Source organism: Papaver somniferum, chromosome 7, assembly GCF_003573695.1.
Source record: "Papaver somniferum cultivar HN1 chromosome 7, ASM357369v1, whole genome shotgun sequence".
In the NCBI taxonomy this organism is placed as follows: Eukaryota; Viridiplantae; Streptophyta; class Magnoliopsida; order Ranunculales; family Papaveraceae; genus Papaver; species Papaver somniferum.
In genome coordinates, this window is record NC_039364.1 from 146,680,223 (window position 1) to 146,694,990 (window position 14,768).

Here is a 14,768-nt window from a genome sequence, read left to right on the forward strand (position 1 = left end):
GACTAAGACTATATCCATCAGACATCTTTCTGATTTTCATCCCTAAGATTACATCAGCAGGGCCTAAGTCTTTCATGTCAAAGTTTTCGTTAAGCATGCTTTTAGTGGTATTGATACTATCAAGGTTACTACCTAATATGAGCATATCATCAACATATAGGCACACAATAACATGAGAATCATCCACAGATTTAATGTAAACACATTTATCAGATTCATTAACCTTGAAGCCATTAGATATCATTACATGATTAAATTTTTCATGCCACTGTTTAGGTGCTTGTTTTAAACCATACAAAGATTTTTTCAGTTTGCATACTTTATCTTCAAAACCTTTCACAACAAAACCTTCAGGTTGGTCCATATAAATTTCTTCATTCAATTCACCATATAAAAAAGCAGTTTTAACATCCATCTGATGTATATGCAAATCATAAATAGAAGAAATAGCAATCAACATCCGGATAGAAGTGATTCTAGTGACCGGTGAATAGGTATCAAAGAAATCTAATCCTTAATGTTGTCTGTACCCCTTAGCTACCAACCTAGCTTTGTGTTTTTCTATAGTTCCATCTGTTCTAAGTTTCCTTTTGAAGACCCACTTGCAACCTATGGTTTTACTACCAGGAGGTAAGTCTACAAGCTCCCAAGTTTCATTTTGTTGAATGGAATCCCACTCATTATTTGAAGCTTCTTCCCAGAAGGGAGCTTCCGGAGAAGTCATAGCTTCCTTATAGGTTTGGGGTTCAGACTCTACCGTAAGAGTCACAAAATCTGGACCGAAACCTTTCTCGGTTCTGACCCTCTTACTTCTTCTAGGTTCGGTTTCAGCATCTAGAGACGGGGGTTGACTAGTCGAAGGAACATCTGAGAGATCATCGCGGACCCTTTTATGAGGTCCAGACCCTAAAGGGAAAATGTGTTCGAAAAACACTGCATCTCTGGATTCCATTATGGTGTTCTCACCAATTACCATGAACCTATAAGCACTAGTGTGCTCAGGATATCCTAGGAAAACACAATCTACAGTTTTAGGTCCTATTTTGGTTTTCTTAGAACGAGGAGTGGCCACCTTGTCCAATCTATCTTCATAACCACGGTCATGAAGCCTTCTTGAGGGTCTTTCTAACATATTTAGATTCAACACAAATTTCACATTTATGACCTCTGTCAAATTTTATTTTAGGAATGCAGCCTAATTTAGCAAGTCTTTCAATAGATTTGAAATTAACATGTCCTAGTCTATCATGCCAAACATGTGAGGAGTCACAAACATAAGCAGAAGAAGATGCATTATCATTCAAGTTCAAAGAAAGTACACTAAGCTTAATCATGTTATCAGTGACATATCCTTTTCCTAAGTAAGATGGTTTCTGAGATAAGATTCTTGCATATGTCCGGGACGTGATACACGTCATTCAATGCGAGAGTTTTTCCTGAAGTGAGTTTTAATTCAACCTTGCCTTTTCCCACCACTTTAGAGGTAGAAGAGTTTCCCATAAACAATTTCTCATCGTCTCCTACTTTGTTATAGGAGGAGAAAGCATTTATGAACTTACAGACATGCCTAGTGGCTCCAGAATCAAGCCACCAGTCTCTCACATTGGTTACATTAGAGACAAGGTTGACTTCAGACACCATGCCAGTAAAATATCCAGAATCATCTACTACGTTTGCCTTATTTTTCTGTTTAGGATCATTTTTAAATTTGGAGAAGGATTACCAATATTTATGCCAGTATGCGCTTGGTCAGGTGGCTCTGGCGAAGAACATGGTTAACCAGGTTGAGATCCTATAGAATTTGATATACTAGTAGTCTAGTAGTATAGAGATCTAGTTGGCACTTGATGTAAGTAGTCCAATAGAGCTGGATTTTACATAGTCAATGACTTTAGGATGTTGTAGCAATGTTGATATGCGAAAAACTTTGTCATGTTTTCTATACTAGTACTCTTTCATTTCCTGCTATTTGCAAAAATAGTTTTATTAGAGATCACACCAAGTTAAAATTCAAACTTTTAAAAACTTAACAAAACTTCTAATTGTGCTTACCACATCAACATCATTTTCATCGTTCTTTCTATAATGACCCGACCTTCCATTGATATTGGACCTACTTAGCCATTACAGTTACCCGACAATGTGAAATATTTAACGGGCGTTATTGCGGTCATCCAGTGGTAACTTCCCGGGAGGTCACCCATCCCTGGAGGATTACTCCAGCCCGAGCACGCTTAACTCAGAGTTTTCTGCCAACTCTGGAACCAACTGTGCTGATAAGGCATAGGTAATATGAAAGGAAAAACTATCACTTATATTGCGCTCGGCCAACCACTACCGATTATCAGGATATTACAATACAACCACCTTAAATTGGAGCCGTCCTCGGCTCCGGAGTATACACAATCCCAGATCTTCGACGTTCCTTTTCCCTCATGAGACAAACACCTGGACAAACCCTGTCCACCGTACCTTCCCACCCTCGGCAGCTGCCCCTTTGTCGGCTCTGATACCATTTGTAATCGCCCGACCCTCCACCGATACTGTCCCCAGCCACCACAGTTATCCGACAATGTGGAGTTTTCATCGGGCATCGCTGTGGTCATCCAACGACAACTTTCCGTGAAGTCACCCATCCCAGGATTACTCCCGCCCAAGCACGTCTAAATGCAAATTTTTCTACCAACTCCGGAGACAACTGTGTCAAAGTGTCCTCCGTGATAGGAAAAGACAAACCATCACTTATATTCCATTTGGCCAATCACTGCCGATTATCGAAGTATTACATTTTCTGTCTCGTTTGGCCTGTATGATTGCAATATTATATAATGCGACTTTTTTATTGATTGCATGGACAACCTCGTGGGGTCACGTCCTTTCTACCCAAAAGCTGATTCCTTATTATTACGCATAGAATTTAGTGCACAATGTACGTTATTTTTGTAGATTGATTCATTCCTTGTATAGGAAGCTTTGCATCCTGATCTCTATTATTAGTTTGAAAAGATTGGGAAACAGAAGCCATATTAACGGGATTGAGAATATAAGAAATTTGTATGGAAATTAAGGAAAATTAATTTTTGATAAGATATTTATAGGAGACAAATAAGACTCGTTCGTTCAATAACCATTAACGATTTGATGGTTGTCGAGATTCAAAGATTGCACCGCAAAGTTCCATAGACCTTTTCCAATCCGCAAACTAGCAATTTTGCTAGTTTTCCTGGTGAATTTGATGGTTAGGTAAGCCAACGTTCCAGTCCATAAGATTTACTGCCGGTCTTGCTTCCTTCCTTTAAAATGTTAGTAAACAACCGTACTTGTCCTTTCCTTTTTAGAAAAAAGAATCAAGACCAGATTTGGAAGTCATAAGTATATGAACTTGTTAGGGTGGAGATTCTTATGGTAAGAGGTTATCGGGTTCCTCTCCTTTCAGTCCAGTCTCTAAAGAGCCTCCCCGCTAAACGAGTGACTTCATCCCTCGAGTTTCATTAGTAATTCTGTATTTCCTGACGGAGGGAAAGCTCCTCGGAAAGATAACTAAACTAATCTATAATTTGAGCCGTTTTCTTTTTAATGTTCGGTCTAGAACCAAAATACCACTCCGCAAGCTTGATGAGATTAATCAATGTAATAAACATAATAATACTTCCTCCGTTTTTTGAAAAGATTTTTTCAGTTTAATATAATTTTTAGAATAAAAAAAAAAATGATAATATTTCTTTTACGGAATCAAAAATTAAAATTTTACTGTTAGTTTACAAGGACGGGTGGTCAAAGACTCACTGTGTCACACCTGATCATCAGTTGGTGTAGTTAAATTAAGCAGTTAGGAGTGCACTTGGCCTGAACGTATTTATGAGGGTAGTTTTGGCATTTGAAGTGAGCTAAAATGTGAGTCTTAAACAAAAAAAAAAACGGGAAACCAAAGAGTGACAATGTTGAACAAAACAAAGTGCCAAGTAAAGGGTCCTCAAAAACACTCCACTCTTGAAAGAAGTTCTCAAAAGAAGTTGAACTTGTATAAAATAATTACGAATCCATCTCTCTTTTGGAACTAGAATCTTCATTCATGATTGATTTCAGTTCCACTTTTTCTTCCGGAAAGTGGATTGCTTCAGTTCAGTACCACCAAAAAGAAAGAAGTTCACATAAATGTAGCTTATAATTGAAGTTATCTTGACCAACTTTGGTTAGTGCTAATCGCCGAAATGTGCATTTACCAATTGGCATCTACCTAGTCTTGCTTCACAAAATGGATCCACAGCACGTTTGCAATGGCTTGCTCATTTATATGCAAGAATTTGTCTTGCTCATATTCTCATACACTGACTAATACAGCCGTGCCCTTAAGCAAATGACAACTTTACAGAAGTGAGATTATATTCTCAATAAAAAGCACAAAGAGTTAGAAAAGTGTCATCTAGTTGGCCAATTACATTTAAAGGTAACATCACAAAACAGCATCATACTCAACCTTTAGTGTTCAAAAGCCATTTTTTCGGTTCTATCACATGATAATTAAGTGATTCTATTCCTGTTTACATCTTAACTGACTTACCAATTATATGCTCCAGATTAAATTATCATAATCATGTACCACTATTAAAATTAAAACAGGTGCCAGGATGGGTTATCCTGCATCACCTTGATTTGATGAAAATCCCCCACTACTTCCTTGTCACTATTGATTAAAAACAAAAAAAAAAGGTCTAATTATATTTTATTCAAAAAACTGCGTGACCAAAATTAGTCCAACAGCGTTACAGCGGGAGGTATGCCAAGGATCTACCAAAGTCAGATCCAGTTCCATGTGCCTACTTTCTTTTCTGTGAAAATCTCACTCACCTCTCAGATTATTATAGTAAATTATGATGAACCTTAAATGTAGGAGAATGGTGGGGATCTGTAATGACAGAAAAATGCTGCAAGGATAGAATGTAAGGAGACAGTAAGATATGCTTATTTAAAAGCTGTATATATCAGTGTATGGATGTGGAAAGGTCAGCGTAGTGTTGTACCAGCATGTGGCCCAAATACCATGCAATTTGGAAACAAATAGTGATGAAGGATTGCCGAAGAACAAGTGCCCATGTTTTGAGCTGCATTTATAGTGTTATATTTTGAGCCATAAAACTGGAAACAGGGAACGACCAATGTCCTAACTGTCTGAGGTCTACCCTGGATTTGTTCTACACCCTTGTTTTAGATACTTCGAAAATCCCGTGGGGTGATTATCCATTCCAAAGTTACCTCACTGGAGTAACTATTCTGAGTATCATTAAACGCTTTTTTTTTTTTTGCTTTTGAATTGGGAGTGTAATTCAGTTCTTAGAGAATGTAATAGTGCGACAGATGAACTTGCAAGTATGCACTTAAGAAGGGCAGGAGGTGTTTTGTAAGGTTTTGGTGATACACTCTGAATTTACATTTCTACTATCTGAGATTGATTCGGTTTAGTTGTACAAAAACAAATGAAAGACGACTTACGAATAGCATCCACTTAAAGGTTAACTGCATACATGGGTCGAGTTTGACTCTCTAGCTGCAGTTACAATATTGGATAGCAACAAGATCCCATGGAGCCTAAAGAACAAATGTCAACAGAAATATAGCAACTTCTGCCCGTATGAATACCGTTAAAAAGCTGCTATTAATCAGCACCGGCGATTTTTTTTTTATACCGGTGATTGTGCTCTCCTAAAAACAAATTTGACATGTTTTTGGAAAAAAAATCCACCGACTTTTACCTCTGTGCACATTTATCATCTGGTGTTGTCTCCCAATTGTTCTGTGAAGATTGATAAAGCTCCGTATCGGCTACAGCATAACACGAAAAGTCTCTTCATCATCTGATTTTGCTTCAATTTACCTTTGACAGAGGCTCGCAATATTTGGCAGAATGCCTTTCGGAAATTAGTTGACATCCCCCCATTCCATCCGTTTAATTAATTCCATCTTTGTATCTCCAAGTGTCACCTTGGATTTTGTGAAGTTGCGGACTTGTGCTGAATGTGATTAGCTTTTCTTACCATTGAGTCACATCTGATATGAACAATCCAAGAGCTGCTGACTACCATGTATATTCTCTTCCGTCGAAGCTCCGTAACATCTCGACTCCATTATGGCATTATCCCGTAAAGAGGCTAAGATCAAATGGACGTGGAAGTGTGGTACTAGCTCCGGCAGTGTTACTAATTTCTGAGCGCTTTATAGTTTTTATGTTCCTGCCGTACTGTTTTTCATCGCGTCTTGAAGATGTGCACTTGTAGTTTTTCATGGCGATCGAGGGAACTCAAGAACTTGTTGCAATATCTAGAATTCAGGAACTCTAAATTAGAAGCCACACACTCAGTGAAGATTACAGTGGTGAAGGTATCTTTGATTGCTGGTGGTGCCCCACCCCTCTGAGCTCATAGAAAATTCTACGTTAGAATGGCAATGGTAATTCAATAGGGAATTCTCTTTGTCTTTGCATATCATTCAACTTATCAAGGAGTTCTGTGAATGTTGGTCGGCATCTTGGGTCACTACAGTTTTAAGTTGCAGTAAAATTGAAGAAATATGTGTAAGAACCCATAATGCAGGCAGAAATTCATATCAATTATATTAAAGCATGTCAGCATGATAAGTACTTGTGCCAGCAACTTTCAATAAGAGATGCCCATTGTGGGTCAGTGTCTTTTGGAATCTCATTTCTTTTAAACCCTCAGTACTGTAAATAAGATGGGAATATATTGCCAGAGTTACGTGAATGTGGCATACCTCATGTTACTAGAGAACATACCTGCATCGGCTTCAGGTCAGCCCAAGGAATTTTCGACGTGGCGAGCTCCCATAATATCACTCCAAAGCTGTATACATCAGCCCTATACAAAAAAAGTTTCACATGTGAAAGATCATTCAGCAAGAAAAATAGAAGAATCAGATCCTATAAGAGAGTTTAAACGCACTTCCCATTTGCTGGCTCATTGCGGATAACCTCTGGAGCCATCCACTGCGGCTGCAAAAAGCAAAGAAAGGATAAATACGCATCTATGTATAAAGAACTGAAGCGCTGTGGGATGTACATACCGTTCCTTTCCCACTGTTTGTTGAGAGAAATGTTGTGTGTTTGAGTGGAGAGAGACCAAAATCACCAACCTAATAATGTTAAGAAGATGATCAAAGGATGTTTCTTCCATTATTGACAAGAAGCATAACAACCAAGTACCTTCACAGTCCAGTCCTTATCAACCAACAGATTTGATGACTTCAAATCACGATGAACGATTGGTGGGTCGTAACTGTGAAGATAATTCATACCTCGTGCCTGCAAAAGTGACAAAAATAAGAAAATGAAAACGCGTTATTAATAATCATTAGGAAAATCTGGTTCAACAAACTCTATTTTCTAGAAATTGTTGACAGGAACAGACTAACAATGTCCAAAGCCATAAGAACACGCCGCTTCCAATCTAATGTAGGAGTTTCACGTTGAAGCAATTTAAACAAGCTTCCGCTGCAACAGGAAATCAGTTGTTTGCTTAGAATTACACAAAAGGTTAATTAACAACAAGTCTGTGGACAATGGATATCGGGTTGATTAAAGTGGAGCATTAACCGTGGGAGGAACTCGGTGACAATACCCAGGCGCCGAAGTGAAGTTACCGCCCCCATAAAGAGTAGCACATTTGGATGCCTAAGCCTCTTCATAAGTGATACCTTCATGGAGAAAATATACTTTTAGAACATAAATTAATCTTAAAACGCAACCCAGTAAACTCCCGAAGAAACAGTAAGATAAATGCAACAGTATCTTCAGAACTTTCTATAAGCAACTTCAATTTCAGATAACAAAAGTTATCTTAAGTTCAAAAACAACCTCTTGTCTGAAGGAACGTAGCAAGTCATCCGAGTACTCAAAGTTGAAATACATCTTTACAGCAACATCCTGCCAGAAGCCAAGAAGTTAAATGAGTTTCTTATAACAGCATGAGGTAAATTCTCTCTGCACTTTGCTATGGTTGGGCTGCTGGTTCAGACATGCTAAACCTTGCTACCTTTACTTGTTTGAATTGTTTGCATATACAAAACCCGGGCGACTAGTGAGGTTTGGGCCGTTTGGCACAAGCCTTGGCAAGGTTGATAGCAAGAAAAACCTATACCAAACTATTACCATAATTGACAATGTTGGCTGACATTTAAATGCTGTAACTTTCATGCATTAGGAAGACAAGGCACCTTAGTCACCAAGTTTATACTCAAAAGGGAAGGAAACATACCGAGACACACCAAAGACCATGACATACAGTTGCACATGAACCTGAGATCCAGAAATCATAAATAAAAGATCAGACAGAAGAGAACTTCTCGTGGAAAAGGTCATATGCAACAAAAAACAAATACAGTACCTCGCCGAATCTGTTCACAAAATGTCAAGTCCTCCCACGAGATATCATAATTCAATGAGTCTCCTGTGGACAATTTAAGACAATGACTGGAGCTGCTGCTACTGCTACTACTAGTTATACTGGTACCACTCCTACTGCCCAAGCTACTTGGTCTATTATAATTAAAATTATAGGAAAAGGAACTAGAGGCTTTACTTCCACCAAACAGTTTTGTGTCCGGAACCTGATTGTGTTTGTGTTCCCATACCCATGATATTCCTTTCAACTTATAAGCTATCATGTTGTAGCTCCCAGCCTTATGTGTGTCCTTGTCATCAGCAGAAGCATGCACTGTATGGTCAGAGAGGATGGTTTTTTGATACCCGAAACACGAGTTATGACCACCATGGTTGTCATATTTCTTGGTGCTCTCATGAGAAGTTCTCGTTTTCAGCCACATTTTCCCCCTTAATTTTGACGCCTAATGAAAGGTTATATTAATCAAGTGGCAGAAAGTAACCATTGATTGGGTGAAAGTATGTAAGCTTGTAAAAAGAATTGGTTTAAGATTTGAAATGATCAAAGCGTACCAGTTTCGATGTTATTGAAGATACCGTAACTTTGGGAGGTTTGTTCTGTGAATCAAAACCAGGTAAATTCTCCCGCTTCTATGATGTCATGCTCCTCAACCACAAAGCCTTTGATATGCTGACCAACTGCTTCTGATGAAGAGTAGCCATAAAGTTGTTCAGCTGCTCGACTCCTGTAATGATATCAAGCGTTCTAAATATTCTACATACGAAATCACTATACAACATATGTTATACTAACAGCGAATATACATCAAACTTACAAAGCGCGATTTTGATAAATCGTTCCAAATAATGTATCTTTTTATGGTGCTGGAGGGTATAAGTTTTCTTCTTTCAGAGGGTTCCCCCAAAAGCAAAATACTTACCATTAAACTGTCACACCAGAGAGATCAACAACATGAACTGCCTGACCCATTGACTGTAAGATATTCAAATACTGTTTATTTGAGTAATTTACAATTCCTCGTCTGAGGATTTGGGGGATCATTGCGACCAGTACTCATTCTTTCTTTGGATGAAGCTGAACCGATGTTAGGCAGCATAACCCTGGCCTCGAAGTGACGACTCCCGCCAATATCCTCTCTCCTAAAAATAGCCAATCTTGATTGTTGCTCAGTAAAATTTGAGATATTGTTTTCACTTCCTATCCCGGAACAGCTGGTCGGATGACATTTTAGATTATGCATTTCATCCTTGGGGTTGGCATCTACAGCTTCAAGATCACGGATCTTACTTAGTGGTTTTTTGCTACTGGGATGTCCATTGGGGCGGCTAGAATTTCATACAACACTTGGAGCTAGAAGAACTGTTAAAGATTATATTTAGAATATGATCAGATGACCCCTATTTATATTGTAGTGTCACCAATGAGTATTATTGCTCAAGTTGAAGCCCCATTGCACCGAATCGTGTCGAATGCATTATCACCACAATAATTGCTCATAGAGATCAATCGTCCGAACTTGTCAGTTGTCAGATTTGAAACCACGGGCAATTACATACCTAACCTGTAAAGTAACTCCTAGAGTAACTTCTTCTTAAATTGGACTAAGCTTAAACCCTATCACAACTCCCTTAGTCGGTGGCGATTTCTATAAAGGCCAAGTGAAGGAAAATACCAAACTTCAAAGTTCCAAGTTTAATATCATTAGTAAGTACGTTTGCACATCAGGATCCTGGGACCAGTTTGTTGTCGTCTTCTTTTTCTTATCAGAAAATATGAAATGTTTGGTAATAAAAAGATAGAAATTCGTGCTGTTTGAAAGGAAAATATGTCCGGAGATGAGCACCTGAACCATGCGCCAGCAGCTCTCGAGTTGAATATACTTGGCCATTGTTTGTCTCTCACTTGCAGAATCTCAACTCCCTGGTAAAAAATCTTAGCTAGTTATACAGCTGCGGCTGCAGTCACCTGTGCATAATACAACATGCATGGTTAACACCAAATTTTGGTAAGTACTGGACAAAATCAGAAACAGTCCATGTCAGTTGTGGAAGATTGAAAATGTATCTCTTTATTTGTTTTTTGTTTACTATTTGATCAGATATCTTCATTTGTTCTTTTGCGACATTTCTTCAAATGTCCTCTAGTGTGTAAACAGCATTCAATGAAAGAACTAAAATGAAAAATTATTAGACGTGTAGGATAACAATACCTCTAACTAAAACCTAACCTCTGTCACGCCACCACCACATTCCCCCCTCCTCGTCTTCTTCTCTCTTTCACTGCGCCAAGAATACCTGCGACAGACTCAACATCTCCAACAAGAGGAACTTCCCTATCATATTCTTGTTGGCTGTAAGATGTCGCATTGATTATCAAAATGCACGTATCATAACAATACTGTATAACAAAGATGTGAATTTTCAAAGGGAGAAATCAAAACAGAACCTGAAGCAGTTAATAATAATTGGAGACACTCCAGCCGATTTGATTGTTTAAAACCAGTACGATGAGAATTATGCGAAGGAGAAGAATTAGAAAGTTCGAAAATTGACATTCTATGGATACTATTTCGATAGGGTTTAGGGGAAGATGAAAGCTACTTTAATTATCAAAACTCAAACTCTAACATGATTTTACAGAATCAGCTAGAGTCTAGAGAACAGAAATCCCACTTTAATGTTAAGCCCTTTGGTTTTATGAAATTTACACGATCAAAAAAGATAGATAATCCTAGAGAGTGTAACTTAAGGCATTCCTAAGGTAATGACTTTTATTAAGCCACGACGTTGATGGGCAAAGTGGAATTTCCACTATGGTGAAATTAACTTGGCGGCCGAAGTGGAAATTCGCGGCTAAGGTTAGGCCGCGTAGTTGTCTTTAAGATGCTGACGGTTAAACTTCGATCGCTAGCGTTTTACACAGCACTGCTGGCGGCTTAGCCTAGGCTATTAACAGGTAGTTTGCCAACCACGATCATCCCAGCGGATATTTTTATCCCTCAAAACATATAATACGGAATTTCATCTTCCAAAATCACAATGTTATTTTATCTAATCCGCTATCTCCCCATTTCAATGAATTTAATTTTTCAACCATGGATCTTGATTTAGTTCTTCTGAGAGATACATGAAAATAGATGAAACCGTATAAGAAGAAGAGCAAGAAATTTATATAGAGATTTTTGGATGAAGAGACAACTGAGGCTAGAAGGCAGAGAAACTTTATGTTGTAGTTATATCCATGAATGATACCAAAAGCTTTAGAGACACAAGAAGTTTGGACTAGAAGATGGACGTGGTGAGATAAACATTGTTAAACGACAAAATGATGCATGATTATTTTAATCCCCGATGTGTACTTTAACGCTGATTTTTCAACGTCAATTCCGCATCAACCGCAACTTGACTCAAAGGATTATTCTGAGCTTTGTCAAGTACAACCTTTATTTATAATTAATATGATGAACAACATGTTAGAGCATTGCTCGGTAGATTCACAAGTATTGCTATCTCAAGCTTATTGTCAAATTTAATTGTCAAAACTATATTTTGATTTCCAGTCTACACTTAGTTAAGTCTCGGATAAGGATAGAAAATGTAGTTGAGAATCGTACATCACTGCGTTCTACCGTTTGAAGTCGAAGATCAACCGAACCTTTTGGAGAACTTCTTCAACAAAAGGTATGCGAAGACTGAACAACCTATTTCTCAAGTTATATTCATTTCTCTATCTATGAGACGTTGTCGCATAACTAATTAGACTATAAGCATATCAAGAATTTCGATTCAAACTTATCTTGGTAATTACTTGAAATATATATGACTAAGCTTAATGAGCATTTGTTCATACTTGATGAATCTTGGTTAAGTACAACTTATTGTTCGTAATCTAAATTATGATTCAAGATTATCATTCGGAAATAGCCTGGAACAATGATATGTGTCATTCATGTTATTTGGGAATGTTTCGAATTGATTAGAGAGAATTATAGAACTACTGAAAAATCTGGATATAAGACAGTGTGCATACCGGTTTCACAAACTGGGAAAACTATTATAGGTCTGAAGTCGTATTACATGTACCTAGTACAAATACCGGCGTAGCTATAGTTCGATAGCGACTAGTGGTACGCATACCCGGTATCCATACCACAGAAAGTCTGTGAACTCATAAATCTGGAATGGCATACCGAAAAAAATACTCTTGTATTTGAAACAAATGTGATATCCATACCCGGTATGCAAAAGAAAAAGTTATATATGATCCGGAACTTATATTTGTCTTAAGGGTACACATACCGGTACATGTACCATGAAAAATATATTCCGAACAAGGCTGAGTACACGTATTTTCCCTATCGAATATTCAGATGCACGTAAAATTAATTTTGTCATATATAATTAGCATTTGAATAAATCTCTAACAACACTATATGGACATAATCAATCGCATTATAACTTATGGTTGTGATTCAAACTTAAAAAGTCTTAAGTGTCTATGAAAATGATTAAGCTTATGGTTCAACCGGCTAGTTTTGGTTAACCGTTTATGAACAATGTCTTTATACGCGGTCTAGTTACGGTTCATCCTAACCATAGTATATATCTTGATATGTCAATCACATTTCAAGGATTCATCTAACGGTGGATATTGTCTGCTTGGTTCCAATGCTATATTAGCTTAAACCTAAAGCAACGTCTTCTTTGAAAGTCTATAAAAGGGGAATCTCAAACAACTGGGATCTTAGAATCCCGACACTACTCTTTGTGTGTCCTAGTTGTAAAATAGAGTCGTCCTCTTCCTAAAATACTTTTAGGGTTTATCGACTAAAAAGACTTCATAGGGATTCGTGAAACCAGGTCCATCTATCTTTTATTTTGATAGTTCGAGTATCCTGATCTTGAATGATAGTTGAGCTTGCTCTGTCAATCAAGATAGATAGAAATCATCAAAGTTTTCTTCGTCTAAAAATTTGTTAATTCCACAAGTTTAATACTTGTGAAGTGAATAATAATTTAGGACGCTCTTCGGGAAACATAAGTACGGATTTTGAGGTTATTTAGACTTTGCTTATCGATATCGATTTCCAGTCTCACCTTGATCTACGATCAAAAAGGAAATCACATATATAGGATTATCTTTAGGAGGAAGATTGCTTTAAAATCTTCAATTGAGTTGAAGCAACTCTTAGGCTGTAAAGGACGTTAGCTAAGGGAATCATTTGCACGGAGTCCTGTTGGGTTCAAGAGGCGTAAGGAACGTGACTGTAACTGAATTGTTGTGAGGGTTTAATTCGGTCTCAACTACATTCCAGTCCGAAGTTAATTGGGAGTAGGCTAGTGTCTGTAGCGTCTTAATACAGTTTGGTGTTCAATCTGGACTAGGTCCCGGGGTTTTTCTACATTTGCGGTTTCCTAGTTAACAAAATTTATGGTGTATGTGTTTTTTTTCCGCATTATATTTTTTATGTTTATAGTTGAAATAATGTAAGTGATGACCTAAACAAATTTTTCAGAGGGACAAAAAATAGTCTCATACCCCAGAGGCATCACAAAGGTGCCAAGGATAGACCGCGCTGAGAGCATCTCTTTAATCTGAGCTTTAGTCTTAGCTGATACGGACTTACTACCAGGAGCAGAGCCTACACCTTTTCCCTTGTAACGAGACCAAAGTTTGGCTTCGGCAATGATTGGCCGAGGTATTGATATACGACCACCCCGCTGCATAGAAATGACATCAGGACTCCCATCACAAACAAGGAGAGACGAACAAAAGGCCCTTATAGCTTCAGTTTCACGAATCCAAATTTTTTTCCACTTCTGGGTCATCAACAATTGCCGACCAATAATAAGACCCTGGCGTTTCTCAGCGAAGTCTGAAATAAAAGCAGAATCCGAAGTAAAGACGAACTGATCAAAGCTAGCGGCTACTTCTTCAAAAGATGATGACATAGAAGATCTAATCACGGTAGGGCACCCTGTTGGAAAACGATTAATAAAAAATAATTTTTTAAAATTTTAATAAAAATTTTAATTTATTGTTTTCTTTTGTGAATAAAACTTATTAGTCCCACATTATGGAGTTTCCAATTTTTAGTAGTTTTAAGAAACTATATAAACCTTTTAGTCCCACATCGGGGAGTTTTCCTTCTTAAGTTGTATTTGTCAATTATATAAACAAATTCACTACTTTTGTAAAATCTATGGGAAAGGGGTTGCTCTATATTTAGAGGGACCCTAAGGGAAAAAATATTTTATATTGTTTTCTCAAGTGTTCGAGATTTTCCTTTATGGTTTTTTCGGAGTTGCCAAGCTCAAGTTGAGCATCTACTACATATGCTAGTAGTAGGTGTAGTAG

The 14,768-nt window shown here is 37.7% G+C and overlaps 1 protein-coding gene across 11 annotated transcripts; it reads right to left on the minus strand.

The window, feature by feature from the left end:
• Positions 1-5,413: 5,413 nt before the first annotated feature.
• LOC113298678 (serine/threonine-protein kinase EDR1-like) lies at positions 5,414-11,129 on the minus strand. 11 transcript variants are annotated; one of them, XM_026547483.1, is made up of 15 exons: positions 10,857-11,129; positions 10,621-10,761; positions 10,255-10,376; positions 8,963-9,135; positions 8,589-8,853; positions 8,394-8,456; positions 8,265-8,305; positions 7,865-7,933; positions 7,604-7,704; positions 7,423-7,501; positions 7,214-7,312; positions 7,075-7,143; positions 6,954-7,003; positions 6,788-6,869; positions 5,414-6,407 (listed from the first exon to the last, which is right to left on the minus strand). In XM_026547483.1, the coding sequence occupies exons 5-15, from the start codon at positions 8,830-8,832 to the stop codon at positions 6,243-6,245; spliced, it is 1,062 nt and encodes a 353-aa protein (XP_026403268.1). In that variant the 5' UTR covers positions 8,833-8,853; positions 8,963-9,135; positions 10,255-10,376; positions 10,621-10,761; positions 10,857-11,129; the 3' UTR covers positions 5,414-6,242. The 11 variants fall into 11 exon arrangements, 9 of the variants coding, with proteins under 9 accessions (XP_026403268.1, XP_026403265.1, XP_026403264.1 ...); XM_026547480.1 differs by having other exon boundaries at positions 8,394-8,853; positions 8,963-9,088; XM_026547479.1 differs by having other exon boundaries at positions 8,394-8,853; positions 8,963-9,094.
• Between the last annotated feature and the right edge of the window lie 3,639 nt (positions 11,130-14,768).